The sequence below is a fragment of the Rhineura floridana genome, chromosome 8 (genome assembly GCF_030035675.1).
Source record: "Rhineura floridana isolate rRhiFlo1 chromosome 8, rRhiFlo1.hap2, whole genome shotgun sequence".
Classification (NCBI taxonomy): domain Eukaryota; kingdom Metazoa; phylum Chordata; class Lepidosauria; order Squamata; family Rhineuridae; genus Rhineura; species Rhineura floridana.
In genome coordinates, this window is record NC_084487.1 from 92953300 (window position 1) to 92972608 (window position 19309).

The 19309-nt window shown below is 40.1% G+C and overlaps 1 protein-coding gene across 14 annotated transcripts in view; it reads right to left on the reverse strand.

Annotated features, from left to right (window-relative positions):
- The window catches only part of FAM3C (FAM3 metabolism regulating signaling molecule C), a 54786-nt gene that overhangs the window by 13983 nt on the left and 21494 nt on the right, over window positions 1-19309 (reverse strand). For 7 of the 14 annotated variants that reach the window (XM_061640108.1, XM_061640111.1, XM_061640106.1 and 4 more), the window contains 7 exons: window positions 14711-14769; window positions 10495-10602; window positions 9751-9780; window positions 8057-8180; window positions 4457-4515; window positions 2152-2202; window positions 962-1046 (listed from right to left, as the gene is read on the reverse strand). In XM_061640108.1, coding sequence (XP_061496092.1) covers window positions 962-1046; window positions 2152-2202; window positions 4457-4515; window positions 8057-8180; window positions 9751-9780; window positions 10495-10602; window positions 14711-14769 — 516 coding nt within the window. The remainder of the gene's footprint in view (window positions 1-961; window positions 1047-2151; window positions 2203-4456; window positions 4516-8056; window positions 8181-9750; window positions 9781-10494; window positions 10603-14710; window positions 14770-19309) is intronic. The other 7 variants (XM_061640115.1, XM_061640110.1, XM_061640107.1 and 4 more) reach the window with 1 other exon arrangement.

Consider the following 19309-nt stretch of genomic DNA (forward strand, 5'->3'; position numbering starts at 1 on the left):
AGGATGTGATGGAGGCAGAGAAGTGGACTTCTTCGCTGCCCTCACCGCCTCACAGTAGGCACGGTTATGTTTTACTTGTGCCCGATCAGCCTCACAGCACGTCTTTCACCACTTGTGCTCTAGCCGTTGGCCAGCCTGTTTCATTGACCTTAGCTCATTGGTGTACCAAGGTGCAAAGCGGACTCCACAATGCTGGAGAGGGCTCTCAGGGGCAACCGTGTCAATAGCCCGACACGCCTGGCTGTTCCACAGCGCGACAAGGGCTTCAACAGGGTCACCTGCTTCATTCCCCCTTAATAACTCCATCATTCATTATGATGCTTCATCCCTCCAACAGCTGTCCCCCTCTTCTCTTGCTTGTGCACAAGAAACACTGGGGCTGGTAGTTCGAGATACAGCATTTCACATAGGGCACAACAAATCTGTCTCAAACGACATGCCCTAGGTAAACTGCAGATGCACACTCTGTCCAGCAGCTCATTGTTCAGAATGTCACTTGTTCTGCTTTAATAATGCTTCTGATTACTTCAAGCTAGTCTCACAAGATAAGGATAACAGATAAGTTATGATGTACAATTTAGCCTATTTTTTCTTGTCATGGGTTGTATCCTGGGCTGCCCGCCCCCACTAATTGCCATGCTCTGGCAAAATGTAACCTATCCTCCTCACAAATGTTCCCTCCTTAAGTCTGAGGACCTAGAGTGTCAAGTGTCATATAAGAGCGTCAAGCATCTGGAGGAAAATGTCTTCAACTACTACTACATCAACTGACAAGCTTGACATTGCTGCCTTAGTCCTTATAAATGTGATTGACTTCACTTGCCCAAATAACTTCAGCCCCTCTTAGACAAAACTGTAGATTTTACCTATCGTCTTCTTAGCATCTGCGGATTTAAATAAATAAAAGCATCCATAGAGCAGGAGCTGTTTTACACTACATTTTCAAGGGTTATACACTTACTTAGTTGCACCGTCATCATAGGTTGCCATTAATACAATTGTCCCATCTGGAATGGTCTTCAGAAAGTCAGTAAGTGGGGCTACATCTTAATCAAATAGAAACATTCATTATTAGAACACAACACCATCACACACTACACCCTGCAACGTAATCACTCATGGTTGTTCTTGCAATTCTAAAATTAAAACATGGAGCTTCATAAAAACCACTTTATAAAATGCACAACTTTTACAAATAATCTTCAAATGATCTTTGCAAAATTTTGATGTCAAATATTCAAAGTATTCTCGGAATGTTCAAAAATTCTATATTTGCAATACCTGATAGCTGATATTTGACAGAATTGATAAGTGACATGCAATGGTATTTAATATTTTATAATACCGATAGCCAATACACAATGCTAAGTTCTAATGTTTTTAAACTTCTTACTGTCAGGGATTATTTTACCATCTCTGCACTGATTGGTCTACCAGGGAATTCCTGCACATCTATTACAAAATTCCTACACTAGCTACTGCAAGGATGAGGAACCTGTGGCCTACAGATATTGTTGGGATCCCAACTCCCATCGGTCCCAGCCAGCGTGCTTAATGGTAAGGGAAGACTGAATTTTGTAGTACATCATCATCTGGAGTTTCCTTAGCTCCAGACTTTGGGGTGCACATTCTATGCACACACTAAGTCCATGAATGATACTACTGGGTCTTTCCATTGCCCACTGTAAGCTTGTGTGCCCATAACACATCCAAGATTCCACTGCTTGCATTTCAGGAGCATGCTTTTAATTAGTCAGCATATAATGTATTTGATCGTCGATAGCTTATGGAGATTTCATATTTGAAGGCTGCAAAAAAACCTAAAGATGCCAACAAATTTAGAACATTCACATTTTGAGATTAAAAACTTCGCATTCAAAATGCAAATTTTAATTTTGAACTCAAAATTAAGAGTAGCAAAACTGGAAAGTTTGTTCAAATATTTGTAAATATTTGATTCAGCTCAAGCTTAAACAGAAGGGCATGGACAATTAGGAATAGATGAAAGGGCAATGTACAGCCCGCTAAATCGAAATAAGTAAAGTGCAGCAAGAACAGTTTCTTTCCTGATACATGTTTAACTATTTTTATTTTATATATAACTATTTTTGTATTTACTTTTATTAAAGAACCAGATGGTCCTGCACTTACCTCCACCCCACATGTCAAAATATTTTGTGTCCACCATGATACCTGTTTTGCCTAGAAAAGTATAAGTAGTAGTTTAACTCATCAGTTCAGGCATCATAATAAATGTATTTATTTATTTATTACATTTATACCCTGCCTTTCCTTTTCATGAAACCCAAGGTGGCTTACATATGGTTCCCAGGCAGTCTCCCATCCAGGCACTGACCAGACCTGACCCTGCTTAGCTTCTGCAGGGAACTGGCCTTATGTGCCTTCAGACCACAGCCTGGGACCCATAATAAATATGGTGAACAGTTTTTGTTCACATGGAAGCTGCAAACAGCACCTTCAAAAGCATCATCACCGTAATCTATTACCTGCTCTTCACTCAAAGGTCTCAGGGTAGGTTACAATTTTAAAACATGACATTAAAAACAGTTTTAAAAACAACCTACATTTCCCAAATAAGGTGGGCCCTAAATATACATATCTCAGATGTCAAAGGCCAGGATAAAGAGGTCAGCATTTGTGTAAAACTGTACAGTGAAGTTGCCAGACACACCTCGGTGAGGAGGGAGTTCCACAGCTTAGGAGCCACCACAGATAATGCCCTCTCCTGGGCCATCACCCTCCCCCAAAGCGTCTGAGGGTGGAACTACCACAAAGGCTCCCTCTGCTTATATCAACACCTGAGAGATCTGTAGGGAAGGAGGCAGTCTTTCAGTTCCCATGGTTCTTTGGGAGAAGTCATGTGCTTCAAATATGCATTAGAGGTGCTCTGAATGTATGGCGTGGACCTGCCCAGAGAGAGAGTGAAGGGGCAACAAGAGGCAATGTGTGTGCCTCTCCTGTAGCCATAGCAGTTGTGTAGAAAAGACAACTGCAACAGGCACAGATTTTCTCACGCCTGCACAAGCATTGCTATGCTTTTACCAAGCAATCTGGGCTTTTACTGCAGATGCCAAACACGGACAGAAACTGGTTAAGTGTACAGGATGCCTCCATCTTTGGGCATTGCTTGACTTCACCCATTACCAGCGGAGACCATAACTAATACTCAAAATTTTAATGCTAGTATTAGAATTTTAAAAGCCATTACACAAAACTCTAGCTAAGTTTCCCCTAATGTCCTACTTCACTGAAACTACCCCCTTAAATTGGTAGTTTTTAAAAATTATACACACATACACTACTGACAGATGCAAGATACACCAAGTATAATACTGTTGAAAGTCTGTACTTTCAGAAATGGATCATTAGTTGGTCATTTTGTAAAGCTTTTTAATAAAAGCTTTTACAGATGGTTTGCTGACAAAAATGCTATCACATGGATGAACTACTGGATTAATCACAGTATATACACAAAGATTAGATGTACATTCAAGCACCGAAATGTGAACGCCTTAGAATGGAATTTTGCCTGTCAGCAAATGGTTTCATTACCAAACACATATCACTATGTAAACTAAGAAAGAGCACAATCAGAATGGTTCTAGAGTTAGTTCCATAATTATTTCAAAGAGAAGATCCTTGTCAGGAGTGCCCAAAGCTCTCCCCATTTTAGACTAGGCTATTGGGGAAAAGGTAGCACAAAGTGGGCAAGATACTTTCTTTCAACGAGGAGCAACAACTTAGTTCAGAGTTACCAAGATTTTAGTGAAGGGTAGCAGCAACCTCTTTCTGGCATTATTTCTAATGGCTCTAGCAAGTGCCAACAGGCAGGAGCCTGCAGGATCCAATCAGGTTTTGTTTCATTGTGATTTTATTGTCATTTTGAGGCTGTTAGCTACCATGAATTTCTGCTTGGAAGGAAGGAATGAAGGCATTTAATTTAATCTTTGTATAAACTGAGAACCCAATGCCAGCTCTTTTATTTCATCATATGCACTCATTCTCCAAGTATGGATTGGTGAAGCCAAAGGTTTACAGAAGTACAATTTCTTTTTTTTTTGGGGGGGGGGGGAGACCCTAGGTGAGAGAATGCTCCCTGTTCCAAAAATCCTAATGGAGACTGAGTCTGCTCAGTGGGTAAGGTAGAAAACATAAAACTGGGGAGGGGGGAAGGAGTGGAGTGGAATGGAGTTATCCTGAAAGACCTTGAACAGGATCACCCTACACTGCAATATTTAGTTGCAGGGCCCACTTATATTTGGAATTTACCAGTGATTAGCAATTTTCAACTAGATGCAAGCATTCCATATGCGAAACTGCCTTCTACTATGACTAATTCTCCTTACCAACGTTCAGGCTTCCCTACTACATGCCTGGAAATAACGAATGCGTATTTAAAGTGAGAATACTGATATTATTAAAAACAGTTACTTACCATTTACTAAAGCTACATTAATACCTCTCCCAACATTGTTTTTGACTCCACTCATCAACCTGAAACAAAACAACAAGCAAAGAGAATTGTGACACTTCTTTCCGCTCCAACTTTTTTCCTAACCAGAAGTGTGGAGAAGACAAATATTCTTCCCAACAACATTCTATAAGAAGTTTGGACACCTCCCCTCTCAGTTAAATGAAGTTTGCATATCCAACAGTTATGAAAAGTGTTGAGTTGTCATCACCACTACTTTTAATTACTGTTTGGAAAACAGATGGCAGACAGCAAAACAACTTCCTCAAATTAGATTTTCCCTCTGATCTAGTGAGCTAGACACATAGTAGACCCTGGTCTCCTCTTATGCAAAGGAAGAATCCAGGGAGACAAGCTATTCCATTGCCAGCAGTGAGACCTATCTAGCTGGTCTCATAGTACACAGCTTTAACTACACCCACAAACATGCTCCCAGTTAATTAAATTAAGCCAATTAATCCAGCCCATGTATAGTTCCTGGGAAAGTAGAAACTCCTATTATTTTAAGAATAAAGCACACTCTCTCAAAATCAATTTCCTGTTAAACAACAGGTCTATCTAAACAACAGCTTTTCTGGCATTATCCTCCAACGAACAGAAACTGAAACAAGAGTAGCTCTACAGAACAGAAATTCTCTCCGTATGGCCGTTGTTGACTTATGACTTGGGTTCCTTGTTCAGCACACAGTCTATAACCCAACATGAAGTATGATGTCAATCATGCATCAAATTGCCACACTGTCTCAGTAGAAGGAAATTTCTGAACCAAGTATATTATGTTTAAGAGATAGATAGATGTGTTGTCTATTCCGGTAGAAGGGTTAGCTAGTGTAATTCAGAGGATTTACCACAAGGGGGTAGCACTACATCATTTTACATTTCCTATTCAAATGTTGACCAATAGTCAAGACTTGGAATAGTCCTTAGGGCAGCCTTTCCCAACCAGTGTGCCTCCATATGTTGTTGGACCACAACTCCCATCACCCTGACCATTGGCAATGCTGGCTGAGGCTGATGGGAGCTGTGGTCCAACAACATCTGGAGGCACACTGGTTGGGAAAGGCTGCCTTAGGGTCTAAAATTCCATTCAGAGTGCTGTCAGACTGTGTACGATCAACATTTCAACAGAGGGTAACTTTGGGGAGAACAACACCTGGTGCGCCAACCGACCTTGGAGAAAGATGTTCTGCGACACAGATGAACTTTTACATCCATAGAAAGGGCCAGATCTAGAAAATGTCCAAGCGCTGAACCTTAGGGAGAGTATAACCCTATTCAGGGCAGCCTGAAAACCACCTAAACTTATGAAGCAATGGAGGAAGGGTTTTAAAGGACGATATTGATCCCACCAGACGTCACCTGAGTTTCCAAATCACAACTCTGACCTTTTAGTAAGTAATCTAATCTTGTGAAGAGCAATTAATGAAAATAAACTTGGAAGCCTTTGAACCAGTAGATTGGTTGGAGTGGAAGTGCAGAGTTCTTTCTAACAGAGCCAAGTGCCCAAACAATGGCTCTCGGAAGTAGCTAAAAGAAAGAATTGAAAGCAATTTTAATTGAAAGAAAATGAAAGAGACTCTTAATATGAACATGTATGGGGATGCAAGACCGATTTGCTCTTTTCAATCTCTCTCTCAACCAGTTGCTGGCAGAGCAAAGTAGAAGACCAGAAGACCAGGACCAGAATCCTCTCTCCCCTCCCCACCAAAATGTTTGGGCTGTATCCAGCTCCTACCTAGAGTGGAGCCATGGGCCTGAGAGCACCATGTCCATTAATTCCAATGGGTCTGCTCTGAGTAGGACTGGCACTGGATACAGGACTAGGCCTCTCCAGAGAGGGCAGGGCTCAGCCTCTCCAGGGATGATGAGGCAAACAAGACAGCTGTTGCACTCATGGCTAATTGATCAAGAGGAAGAGCTGCAGCCTGTTTTTTGAGACACAGCTGCAGCATCTTACTTGCTGTCCCTCAGGAGCAGAGCTCTGCTGTGGAAGGAAGAGCTGAGTGACAATATGTGGAGAGTGAAAGAGGACGGGAGGCTGCATACACACCATATATTTAAAGCACACAACTTCCCCCAAAGAATCCTGGGAACTGTAGTTTGTTAAGAGTGCTGGGAATTGTAGCTTTCTGAGGGGCAAGCTACAGCTCCCAGGATTCTTTGCAGCAGGGGTGGGAGGGGGAGAATGTGCTTTAAATGTATGATGTGTACGCAGCTGGAGACAGAGTGGAGGCTGAGAGTGAAGAGGCAGAGCCCTAAACAGTGAGCTTCTAGGTCACCTACTGTTCTAGAACAGTCTTTTCAATACACTTGAGATCCCATTTTAAGTTTAATTCTTGATCTAAGCTCAGATGCACTTTGAGCCCTCCTCACACCTTAAACAAACTTCCAAAGTTTGTGCAGCAGACACAAGAAAAGGGAGCTTTTAGCTACCCTGGATCCAAGCCATTCATGGTGATCAGATCATTGCAAGGGGCACAGCACATGGTGGGAGCAAATGTTGAACATTCCACATTGAATCTCTGCAATTTACAGTTCAAAGAGGTTTAATGGTTAAGGCTGTAAAAAAACCTAAGCCTAAAACTTGAGGACTGCTGTCAACTAGAAATTGTACTGGGCAGGAGTACCCTTGTTGGATTTAGTGTAAAATGGCTCCCTATATCCTTATATACTGAAGGAGTCCATTGAACTTTCTCCCCTCCGCAAATCTTCTTTCACACACAATCAACAAGGAAGCTGTTAGGGTGGGCAACCAACAGTTAAGATAACATAATCCACATAGAACTTGAATGAACAAGAGTCAGGGATTACTGTAATCATGTATATACTAATACTGATCTCAGATCTTTGACTGTTTGCACTATGTAGCCAAAATGGTTCCACCCACATCAGAAGAAGGTATTAGCAGAAAAAGAAATCTCCCAAGGGGGAGGGAATCAATGTGCTCCTTCAGTATATAAAGGATATAGAGAGTTCTATCAGTCCGATGAAAACTGAGCATGCTCAATGGGCATGTAATGTTCACTAACTATTGTGGAAGAAACAGAAAACCAGGGAAAGGGAGAATGGAATGGAATGGCTGAAGTGCTGAACAGGGATTATTTCACACTGCAACATTTTGTTGCAGGTCTCACTTGTAATACTTTGATGGCAGGATTTGTACTACTCAGACACAAGCAGATGTTAGGTTTAAAAGAACTAGTGGCCATTATTAGTTTCTGAATTTCTAGGAAATAAAAGAAAATGACTCACATATACAGTGTATCCTTGTTTTATATATATATATATATATATAGCAAGGTCAAAGATGTTGAAAATAAACAAGAGCAAAGTCAAAGATAGTGAAGATTTAAAATGAACTCAATTTCTAACATAATATGATGTTTGGTAATATACTGTTTATAATAGCCTACTGTAGTGAACTAGCAAAAACAACAACTGCATTAAATGAATGTGCATTTTATTTTCATGCTAAATTAAGTGTAAAGGACATTCAAGCCAGAATGCAAATTATCCAACACTATCTTCACAATACTAATAGAAGAGATATCAGATGATACGTACACATTATCTTCTACACAAATTTTAGGTCCAACTACGTTGGCTGCTCCACTTGCCATTTTGAACGCAAAATGATTCTCTGGACAAACTTTTGTAGTTCCACATTTATATCTTGGGGTTTTTGTAGCTTTGGGAAAACAGAAAAATAAATTCAATTAAAAGAAAAAAGATACAACCTCAGATGCTCTCTTTTATTTTACAAGAGATTTTAAGGAAAGAATACACTGATTTCAGCAGGTGGATCCACAGAGTGGCTTTTTAAAGAAAATCAGCTGAAAAAAAGCCAAAAAAAATTGCAATCTCATTTTGATAAATATTAAGTTAAGCATTAACTAATAGGTACAGTGCTTATCTTGCCAATAGACATTGGGTTCTGGAATGTCAATTCTTTCTTGCATGGTTCTGTTTTTCAGGCTTCACACATTACACTGAAGAAGAGGTAAATGCAATGGGCTATCCCAGTCTTAAGGACCCAAACGTGGTTGGACTGCAACTCCCAATATCCCTGACCATTGCTCATGCTGGCTGGCAATGAAGGGAGTTGTAGTTCAGCAAAAATCTGGGGAACCAGGCTTGAGATATATCTGAAACAGAAAATATAGGTATCTGTTTGGCCGACATCAGACGCATAACGTGTGCCCTTTCCTCTACCCTGGCTTGCATGCCATTGAAAACCTGCACTCATTCTCTGGGATCTAGATGGCAATCATCTACACCAAATGTTAGTTAACAAGATTTTTTCTACCAGGATTCAACTGCTTTCTTCCCTTTGATTTACTGACTGTACAACTACTGCATGTATTTGTCAGGGACTTGCAGCCCTGCTGATCTGGACCTATGCAAGATATGGAACAACTAAAATGTATAAGAAAAAAAGGCAGGTGGAACAAGCTTCAAAACAAATCAACATGACTTATTCTGGTCAGAAGGCTAAAAATCAATGTTCACTGGGCAGAATGTAAAGAATGTGTGACTCTGGAAATCAGCTTTCCAATGGTGGCTCATGAAGGAGTGGGATGGAGGCAGTGGTGTCTTCCCAGTGGCACTTGTTGAGATGGGGAAGGCAGCGGTGACAAGGCCAGGGGAGCTCCAGGTGGGCATCAGCCCCACTGATGCTCCCCCAGCCTTGCTGGTACTGCCTTGGCCCTGCCCTATCCTGATGAGCGCAGCACCAGTGCTGGGAGGATGCTACTGTTTCCCTCTGCCTGCCCCCATCGAGCCATTGCTGCAGCATTCCCCCAGGTCCTCCACCTTTTTGTAAAAGTGGTCTGAATCAAGGCAAATGTTAAACATTCCAGAGCAAGTTTAATTACTCTCAAGCATGGATCAAGGAGTGGGAACATCTTCATCAAAAAGAGCAGGGGAAGAGCCTTCTAGAACCCCATCTACCTCTTTTGAATTGCAAGATGGACTTTAATTTTACTTCACTACTAGGTTGAAGGGTTTTCAGCAAAGATATTCAAACCCAAGGACCACGGACCATGACCACTCCACCAAGGCTTTCTGCCTGACCAATATGGCCCTGCCCTGCCACTGTGGGTAAATCCATACATGGACTAGTCATTCTGAGGAACGTTGGAAGAGGGGACAGATCCTTGGTTGGCTGGACATTGCCTATGGGTCTTATGTGGCTTACCCCTGGAAACATTAAATACATAGGACACAAATAATTATAAACCATGCTGCACAATACTTACAATGTACAGGCAGCTCCAGTGGTGATCTTGCTGAAAGAGATTTTTTTTAAAAGGTTAAAAATAACTATATCATTCTTTAATTAAGTCCAAACTGAAAAAAATACCAACATCTATCATATCATAGAGAAGGCTTGAAAGTTACGGCTTCTCTCCTAAGTTTGACAGTGCTGGTCTGCAGCAGTCACATAACAGTGGTTTTAGTTCAGTGAGTGGTGTCACAGAATGGTATTTTTGCTGGTGGTAGACCTGCTTACAAGTGAATATTACTCTATTTCAAAGCGTGATTGTGTTATCAGATCACTATAGAATGAGTCGCTTTAGTTCTATGAATTTTTATCTGATGTAACTAAAAAGCTTTTTTTTTTTTTACCAAAATGTAAACTTTTTTGTACATAAAACAGGCAACAAAGCAATAATAAATTAGCAACAAACTAAATAAAAGGGCATAAATAAAAGCAGGGCCCTATTTGAATTGCTGCAAATAATCTAAAATGACTATACTTATTTTTCCAAATTGTGTATCATCACGGCATCGATAAAAAAAACGGGCTCAGAAGAGAAGTAATTCTTTCACAGCAGAATGATAACATGCATAAATCACTTAGGCTGCAATCCTGTTCCTACTTATTTGGAAGTAAACTAACTGGGACTTAATTCTGAAAAGATGAGTACAGGATTACATTGTTTGGCAGCCTAATTCTGACTGAACTTTTGCAAGGAAAACATGTGAAGCAAATCACTTACCAAACAAGTTCCCTAAGTTGGTATCCATTTTTATTTCAAATACTTGAGATATGACATAAAATGTCAGCAGGAACACGGCTACTGCTACCGCCAATTTTGCAGCTCCTACTCCAAAAACAGAAAAAACATGTTTACCACCAACTGTTTATATTTTAATGCAACAACATATTTGTCATACTATTTGAATAAGACCTCACACCTGTATAGGTTAATAAGACCTGTATCAGAAAAAGGCAACTTACTCCCCACCCTAAACGCTGCTGGGTCAGGAACAAGGGCCCTGTAGCCACCAAGCTCAGTTCCCTGTCCTTTCATGGGCCTAAGGAATTTCAAGTAACTTTAGGGATGGGTATTGGAGAACGAGGAACAGAGAAAAGCTAGTAAAGAAAAAGAAGCTGCAGTTCTCCATCTAGCCTGATGCTTTAAAATATCCTTTAAAGCATTCTGCTACTTCTTATTAAAGAGCGCTTTTTCAGCCTGCAAAGAAAGTTAAAAAACTGTAGTTAAAAAACAATTTATGGAAGGTGCATGGGTGGGCAGGACAGCTTGTCAATAAATACACACTCACACGCATGCACACACCCTAGATCAGGGATGGGGAAACTCTCATGTGATGTCAAGTGTGAGGCAAGTGAGCTCCTGACAGTTTCATGGCAAGTGGGCTCTGTGGCAGTGCCAATCAGCTGATTGGTGCGGACAGGGAGACCCAAAGGGATCGGTTGCACAATGGAGTTCCCCTTTGGGAACTCCCTAGGTACAGTCAAATGGACTTTTGCCCATTTGTGAAAAAGTAGTAGTCAAACTTTTGAAGCGGTTGGCAATGAAACTGTTTGCTGAAGCAGCACTTTTTTCCTCTGCAAAGGAAAAAAGCTCAATTTTAGCAAGTAGTTTCAATACAAACGACTTCATGCTAATGAAGCATGCCTCTTTGGAGGAACGTTCCTGCTGCCAATGACTGGCAATGCAGTTTGCATTGGAGCTGCTTGATAAATGGGGAAGAATGCTCCCTCAAAGGAGGTCAATCATCCCCTTTGAACTTTGACAGGTGACTGGTCCCACCTGTATGTCAAAGTTAGCCCATGAAGGTGAGGGACTAAGGGGTCTGGCCCCTAGCCAGATCCAGTTCCCCACCCCTGCCCTATACCATGCTGCCGCCACTACCACCATCACCACCGCCATCCCCAGGCTACACCCTTCACTGGCCTGGTCTACATCCTCCTTGCGCGCTTTGCCTGGCTGGAATGTGCTCTTAAGCTGCAATGACGCCTCTTTTTGGCCTGGATGGAGATGTATGTCTGTGTGTGCCTGCGCGTGCGTGCGTGCATGCGTGCCCCCTCCAAAAGGTTCCCCACAATAAAATGCAGCTCTCGGGCTAAAGAAAGTTCCTTAACCCTGTGCCAGAGACTGCTACTAGTTTTTGCCTACTACACTAGGTGCATTTTTTATTATTTGCCTCAATATAGCTGATGTCCAAATGACACAATGCAATTACTTTGTGAAACTGGTAAAATATAATCTCACAGCACATCCCTATGCATGTCTATTAAGACTTTAGTCCCAATGAGTTCACAAGATTTTCTCTCAGGTAAGTGTATTATAGGACTGTAGCCTTACAATGTGAAAAATCTTTGAAAATAATGCATTTCAATCCTTGAAATACACCACCCCATGATTTTGTCAGTTACAAGAGAAAGGACAGAGGTTATGAAATCTTCTCACTTGCTTTCTTGATACCAATTCTTTAGAATTTTTCATCTTGTATCTTCAAAAGCAGTTCTGTACAATTAGGACTAGAATTTTACTTTTTTAAAAATTCTGATGTCCAACCAGATTCTGTAAAGCTCAGAGAATCTTTCAGAAGCTAGTGGGCCATAGGTTGCCCATTTCCAATTGAGATTATCACAGGTAAATTCATAGGCATTCAGATATATTTTATCATTATATAAAGCTTTCCTGCTACACAGCCATGTAGTGGTTACAGTTCAAACCAAAATGCCAGGATATTATTAGTTTGTGATCATATTTGCACCAGATGCATAAGTGTCTTTTTTATGTCCAGAACGAAATCAATTCTTGCTGCTTTTATTACATGCCAGTAGGCCCTCAAAATGTTTTCAAAGAAAATTACAGAGAATAAAAGCTCTTGGTTTATTTTTTAAACTGCAGGGTTTGAGAATCGTTACCTCAAACTTAACTTTCCTCACCTTCGTTAATAAGAATCTTGCTAATCCTGCTCCCCCCAAATTGTCACACCAGTTACTGTCTTACACCCGAGTCCTAAGAATCTGCATAGTTTCAGCAAACACTGCCTTGTGCCACATCAGCAGGAATATTGTTTTATGGCTCAGTTCAGAGATCCTGAACAGGCTTCAGGATTGCATGTTCCCTCCTCTGCTCCAATTTCTCCCATCATCTCTTGTCTTGTGTGGTGAGAATTGTAGATGCCATCCAAATTGAACAAACAGCAGTTACTACAAACTATCATTTCTTCCAAAACAGAACTGGAAACTACAGTTGAATTGCAATTCTGGTTTGCAGGCAAACTACATTTTGCAGTAGTCACTATGCTAAGTTACTGTGAACCAGTACAGTCTTGCACTTGCTCTCTCTCCCCCCCCCCCCAGGATAAAGCATGAAAGCAACCAAAAAGATAGCGGGGCAGCATCATGCAGAAACAGCCAACGAAAGATCATCTGCACGCATCTAACAAATTTACTGGGGCTTCAGATTTTGTAGGGAGGAGACTAACTTTATCAGACACATTGTACAACAATCCATGTACTAGTTTTTAAGGACCAGGGGTGAGGTGGGAGGAAGTAGAACCTTATATAGGGATAGGCTCCAGCTGTTAAGTAGCTGATGAGAACATACTCCTATGCAAGGGCTTCCTTCAAAATGTACAGAGTATATTCTGTCAATCTGCATTATTACAGATTATGGGCTCCTGCTGGGAAGAAGGGTGGGATATAAATCAAATAATAATAATAATAATACAGACCACAAACTATCACGAAAGAAAACCAAAAAGGATGCTTATGTGAGCAGAGGGCACTTCTGCTCATTGAAGAGGAGGGTTCCTCCTTCCACCCCACCCCAGCTGCATCCCCACCCACATACCCTGTGGATACTGTGACTCTCAAGGTCTTCTCTACAGGGGGTGCAGGGGCTTCAGAAGGATGGAGAGAGAAGCAGGCCCTAATTCCATGAACAAAATGTTCTTAAAATCACTGTTCTTAAAAATATCACTCATATTATTAGAAAAGTAATTCTCTATTACTTTTCTAATAAATCCTGCTACTGTTTATCTACATTTCAGGAGTGGAGAACCTCATGTTCAGGGGCCAAATATGGCTTTCTAAGCTTCTCTATCTGGCTCTTGGAACTATTCCCTGACCACATTCCTTCTTCCCAGGGTGCACCCCTCACTGGTCCTGCTTTGCACCCCAAATGTTATTGCCTGATTAGAATATGTCCTCTGATATCACCTCTTGCTTCTCTGGTATGAGGACAGAGAGAGATGTGTGTGAAGAACTAGCCTACAATTAAAAAAATACTTTCATTGCTCTACTCGCTTTCATTGCTTTACCTCAGGCACCATACACCACTGGCATGTGGCCCTCAGAAGGCTACCTGGAAGGAACAATCTTATTGTAATGGTATATTAGGGGACTAATTACTTGACTAGTACAGGGGTGGGCAGTGTCCTGGTTGCTTGTACAGCAGGGGAAAAAAAGCTTAGAATAAAACCTGCATTATTATACGATTGGACCAATGAAATGTGTATTAATCTCGACTTGCATGACTGCTCTGTATTGTTGTATTTAGGCCTGTTTTTTAATTCATTCTTACTACAAAACTGAAATAAGAACATTTATACAAAAAACTTTTCAGACCTTAAATATGCATAAATCTACCCCTAATTGCTCCCATTCCTAATATATTCATATGCTACAAAAAAAAGGTACAGCAACAGTTACACCTCAAGCCACACATAACTTAAGCCTTCTTGACCGCACAGTCCCAATGAATTAAATGGGATTCTAGTATTTCAAAACCCAAATATTCAAGGTTAACTGGACTGCAGAAAGCAAATGGAAGATGTGAAACTTCTTTATGGGGACAGATCCGAATTTCCATGCAGATTAACATTGCTCACTATTACTCTAATGAATTAGTTGTTTCATAGGTCAAAAACTAAGGTGGTTGATAGCCTTACCTGCTATTCTCATGTTTGCCCTTCTTTCGTTACTGACACAACTGCATTTAACCAGCTGCCTAAGAGAATGGAGAGATAAAAGCAGAATTCAGTTACAGAAGAACAAGCAAACAGGTAACTTTTTGTGAATCCACCGCATTAAAAAATTCATGAATACAACATCATGATGATCCTAAATAAATAAATAAATTCCAGCATGTAATGAAATATGGAGATTTTTAGAAATTATTTTGGTAAATCACTAAGACACAATAAAGCAAGGAGCTTCAAGGGATACCTGAAAGACCGTCTCACCCCTTATATACAGTTGATCACTGCGCTCTGCAGGTGAGGGCCTCCTGCAGATACCATCTTATAAGGAGGTTCGTTCTGCACAATATAGGAAACGGACCTTTAGTGTGGCGGCACCTACCCTGTGGAATTCCCTTCCCTTAAATATTAGGCAGGCACCATCTCTATCTTTTTGGCGCCTTCTGAAGACTTTCCTCTTTCAACAAGCCTTTTAAGTTGAGACCTATCCCAGTCTGCATCTGTGTTAGAATTGCTTTTAATATGTTTTCTTTAATAATATGTTTTAACCCTTTTTTTAAAGATGTTTTTAAAGCTTTTTAAAAATGTTTTTAATGTTTTGTTTTAGTGTATTTTAAGGTCTTTTTATGATGTTTTAAAGTGTTTTTAGCATTTCTGTTTGCCACCCTGGGCTCCTGCTGGGAGGAAGGGCGGGATATAAATCAAATAATAAATAAATAAATAATGGTTATCTGCATACATTTGAGCTTCTGTTATACACTACGATACTCAAAGCATACTTCTATTTTTACTTGTACATTGCACAACTTTTATTACATAAAAAGAGGCAACGCTACAGAACATTAAAAAGAGAACCCATGGGATTCATTAGACAATAAGTGTACAATAATTCTCAGTTATCTAGAAATCAATAAAATTTATCTATTTTCATTCCTATCTCAGTGGAATCACGAATATGCACCACGGGCTCAATTTATTTGCATCTACTAGTTCCAAATTGATGATATGCTGTATGGATTAAAAATAAACACTAGGGAGTGAAAAACAGAGCAAACCATCTGTGTTCATTTGGCATACACTCAGTGAAAATTCTGCACAGGAAGAATTATGACAATAATTGTACAACTACCAAAGCCAAGAAGATGCAAAAAAAACTAGTTCTGTGTCCCCCTATGTTGCATGGGGAGCAGTACTCAAAACCACAGGGATTTCAAAAGCACTTTGTGATAGGATACAGGGAGCCACTTTTTAAAAAGAAAGTGTCAATATCCCACTGAGTGCCCACAAGCACTTAATCATGCCTAAAATAATATCTGGATCTCAGCCACACTTATTTCCATAGTGGTTTTTCTGCATGCTCTAAGGCAGTTGAACTACTTCATTCTATATATATCTGTACAGCACTGGAGACTGTTCCACAAAGCAAGAAACTAAAGATTAACTAGTATGACATCCCAAGTTTCACATATACTAGGGGTGGCCAAACTTGCTTAACGTAAGAGCCACATACGATAAACTTCAGATGTTTGAGAGCCGCAAGACATGAACAAATATTACACACACATTTTTATTGTTACATGCACATTTTGTTACAAAAATTTTATATAAATATTAAGAAATATAAGAAATATATGTACATAATAATATTTAGTCATGTATGTAGTTTTTAAATTGTTAATTTGTATTAGTTTCAATAATCACAAAGTACACATGTCATATATATATAAATGTTCTCAAAATCTGTAGATTCGTCAAGAGCAAAGCTGAATGCAAGGGAATTCTTTAAATCATTTTGCATTTTGCCTGCAACTTCAGCGCTGATTTGGGAGCCGCACATTATATGTCAAAGAGCCACATGTGGCTTGTGAGCCGCGGTTTGGCCACCCCTGACATATACCTCACTTATCTAACCTTTTACTTAATGTTTATTAAATTCAACTTTTATAAAACCTCAGGAGGCGGAAGTCTATCTTAAGGATCCTTTTCCCACCAAAGAAAGTAGGGTACTGGGCTAAAGGCCAGGACTCCAGCATAGCTAGATTAGTATTCATTCAACATGTGTTTTGAAGAAGATAGTTTATAGCTACATTCTCCAAGCTAAAACAGAGCAAATTTCAAAACACACACACACACACCCTCCTTCTCTCCTATGCTTAACACTCCACCAAATATGAAAGGGAGTTGGGTGCACGCTGATATTTTCCAAGATAAGACCTGGTTCAGCAGGATCTGCTGTCCGCAACCAGGCTTCAGTTAAACATGTTTTTGCAGATGCATCAATTTCTACAGCACATACACAGTCTTGCCATCTGGAGTTCTTACATGCAGCAGCACAGTTTCTAGAAAATTGGTCCCTATTATCCTTGCAGAATTCCCTAAGCAGGTATTTGGAAGTCCAAGCAATCCTTTCAACAGCTTTCAGTACATAAACTTAATTTAAAATACGGCCATAAAAATCATTTATTCTATGTTCCCATTTCACTAAAATTAACTTATTTAAAAACTCAATTTCAAAGCAGTTCAGTTTTGGCAGTCTCATAAACCCGCTGTTAATAAGATTATTTTATAGCATCACATCTGCTCAGCTGTGGGAACAACATTGTTTGTCTGAATTAACCCAAGATCTTTTACACTGTTAAGCCTACGACCATGGCCTGCATTATCTTTTAATTATTCCACATCATCTAGCAGACTTATTTATTTTTATTTATTTAATTTAATTTATATACCGCCCTAAGCCCGAAGGCTCTCTGGGCGGTGTACATAAAAAGTAAAAGCAAGCACAATATATAAATACAATAAATACAATAACTCAAGAAACAAAAACACACGAACAATACGAGAACCAAACAACATCCAAAATACAACATAGTAATAAAATACTGTAAAAATACACTTTAAAATGCCTGGGAGTATAAAAAGGTTTTCACCTGGCGCCGAAAAGATAGCAGCGTCGGCGCCAGGTGCACCTCATCGGGGAGACCATTCCACAGTTCGGGAGCCACAACCGAAAAGGCCCTATTTCTAGTCACCATCCTCCGAGCTTCTTGATGGGATGGTACTCGGAGGAGGGCCTTAGATGTTGAGCGCAGTGTACGGGTAGTTTCATATTGGGAGAGGCGCTCCACTTGGGTGCTCTTTAAAGGACTGGAGGAGAGGAGCTCCATTTAAAGGAGAAGAGTTTTACAAATTCATTCTTATTATTCATTTATTTATTATTTGATTTATATCCCGCCCTTCCTCCCAGCAGGAGCCCAGGGTGGCAAACAAAAGTGCTAAAAACGCATCAAAACATCATAAAAACAGACCTTAAACTACATTAAAACAAAACTTTTAAAACATTTTTTTAAAAAAGCTTTAAAAACATCAATTCCAACACAGACTACCTTTGCTCTACCTTTTCCGTTGCCCGGATCAGCAAGAATATAATTTATCAGGTAACCATTCAAATCGATTTTCTTAGTAAACCAAGTTTCCTGGATAAAAATCACATTGTAAGATCTTAGAAAATTGAGAAACTCTGAATCCCTTTTTTTTGTGGCCCAGCCTGCAACATTCCATGTGAGGATTTTAAGATGGTTGTTAGGACATATCCCAATCTTTCTGTATGACCCCAGGCCATCTATTAAATGGAAAATTTAAAAAGCTGAATAAAGGATCATCTTGATGAATACTCTGTCAGTCGAGCACAATGATCTGGTCCAACTCCCCATACTCATCCACGAAAACGGATCCTATTCCTTTTGGGGGCTTAGTTGGCACCTTATTAGTTTCCCATCTTGGTAAATTATCATAGTAACCCAATTCCTCTTCGTAAAGATACCTTGCTTGTAACCATTCTGCACTTGCCATTGCTGACAACGATGGGGTGGTAAAATTATATTCTTTGGTGAAGGAGCAGCTCTTCCCTAGTTTGTTGATATCCCTTATATAACAGTCATTCTCCTCAATATTCGGTTGATCAGCGCTCACTTTTTTATTTGATATCCTAGGGATCCCTGCTGGAGGAGATGAAACTTTATCTAGGGACCTAAGGTGCATAAGAGTGTCTTGCAAAGATGACAGTCTAGCAATAATTTCTTCCTGAGACTGGTATGGTAGAGCTAGAAAGGAGGTTAAAAGATCCTTTTCTTCTGGAACAAGGGGGACTCTGGACTCCTTTACTGGGAGAGGTGTTTCTTGCTTTGTATGCTTTGTACTTTGGTGATTTGGATTATGGTGCTGGTCCTCCAACTTAGAATCCTCCAAGGTAATGAGTTTACCAACTCCTTCTTTCTTCTGTCCAGGGCTTAAGTTCGTATGACATATAGCTATAGGAATATTGTTCTCGAAGAATCTAGTCACCTCCATGCCCATATTTAAAAATCTGGACTTTGTCATAAATTTCTCTACTAATCTGCTGACTCTTAAATGTCACCACGGTGCATGCATGATGGTAGTCATAGAATAAATACTCTATATTAAGTATGTCATCCATTTTAAGCACTTGCGGGGAGACTTCGTCCACCAGTTGTAAAAGATGTAGTTTGTGCTGAAGTTGAGAGAGCAGGCCTCTGGGTTTAGGAAAAT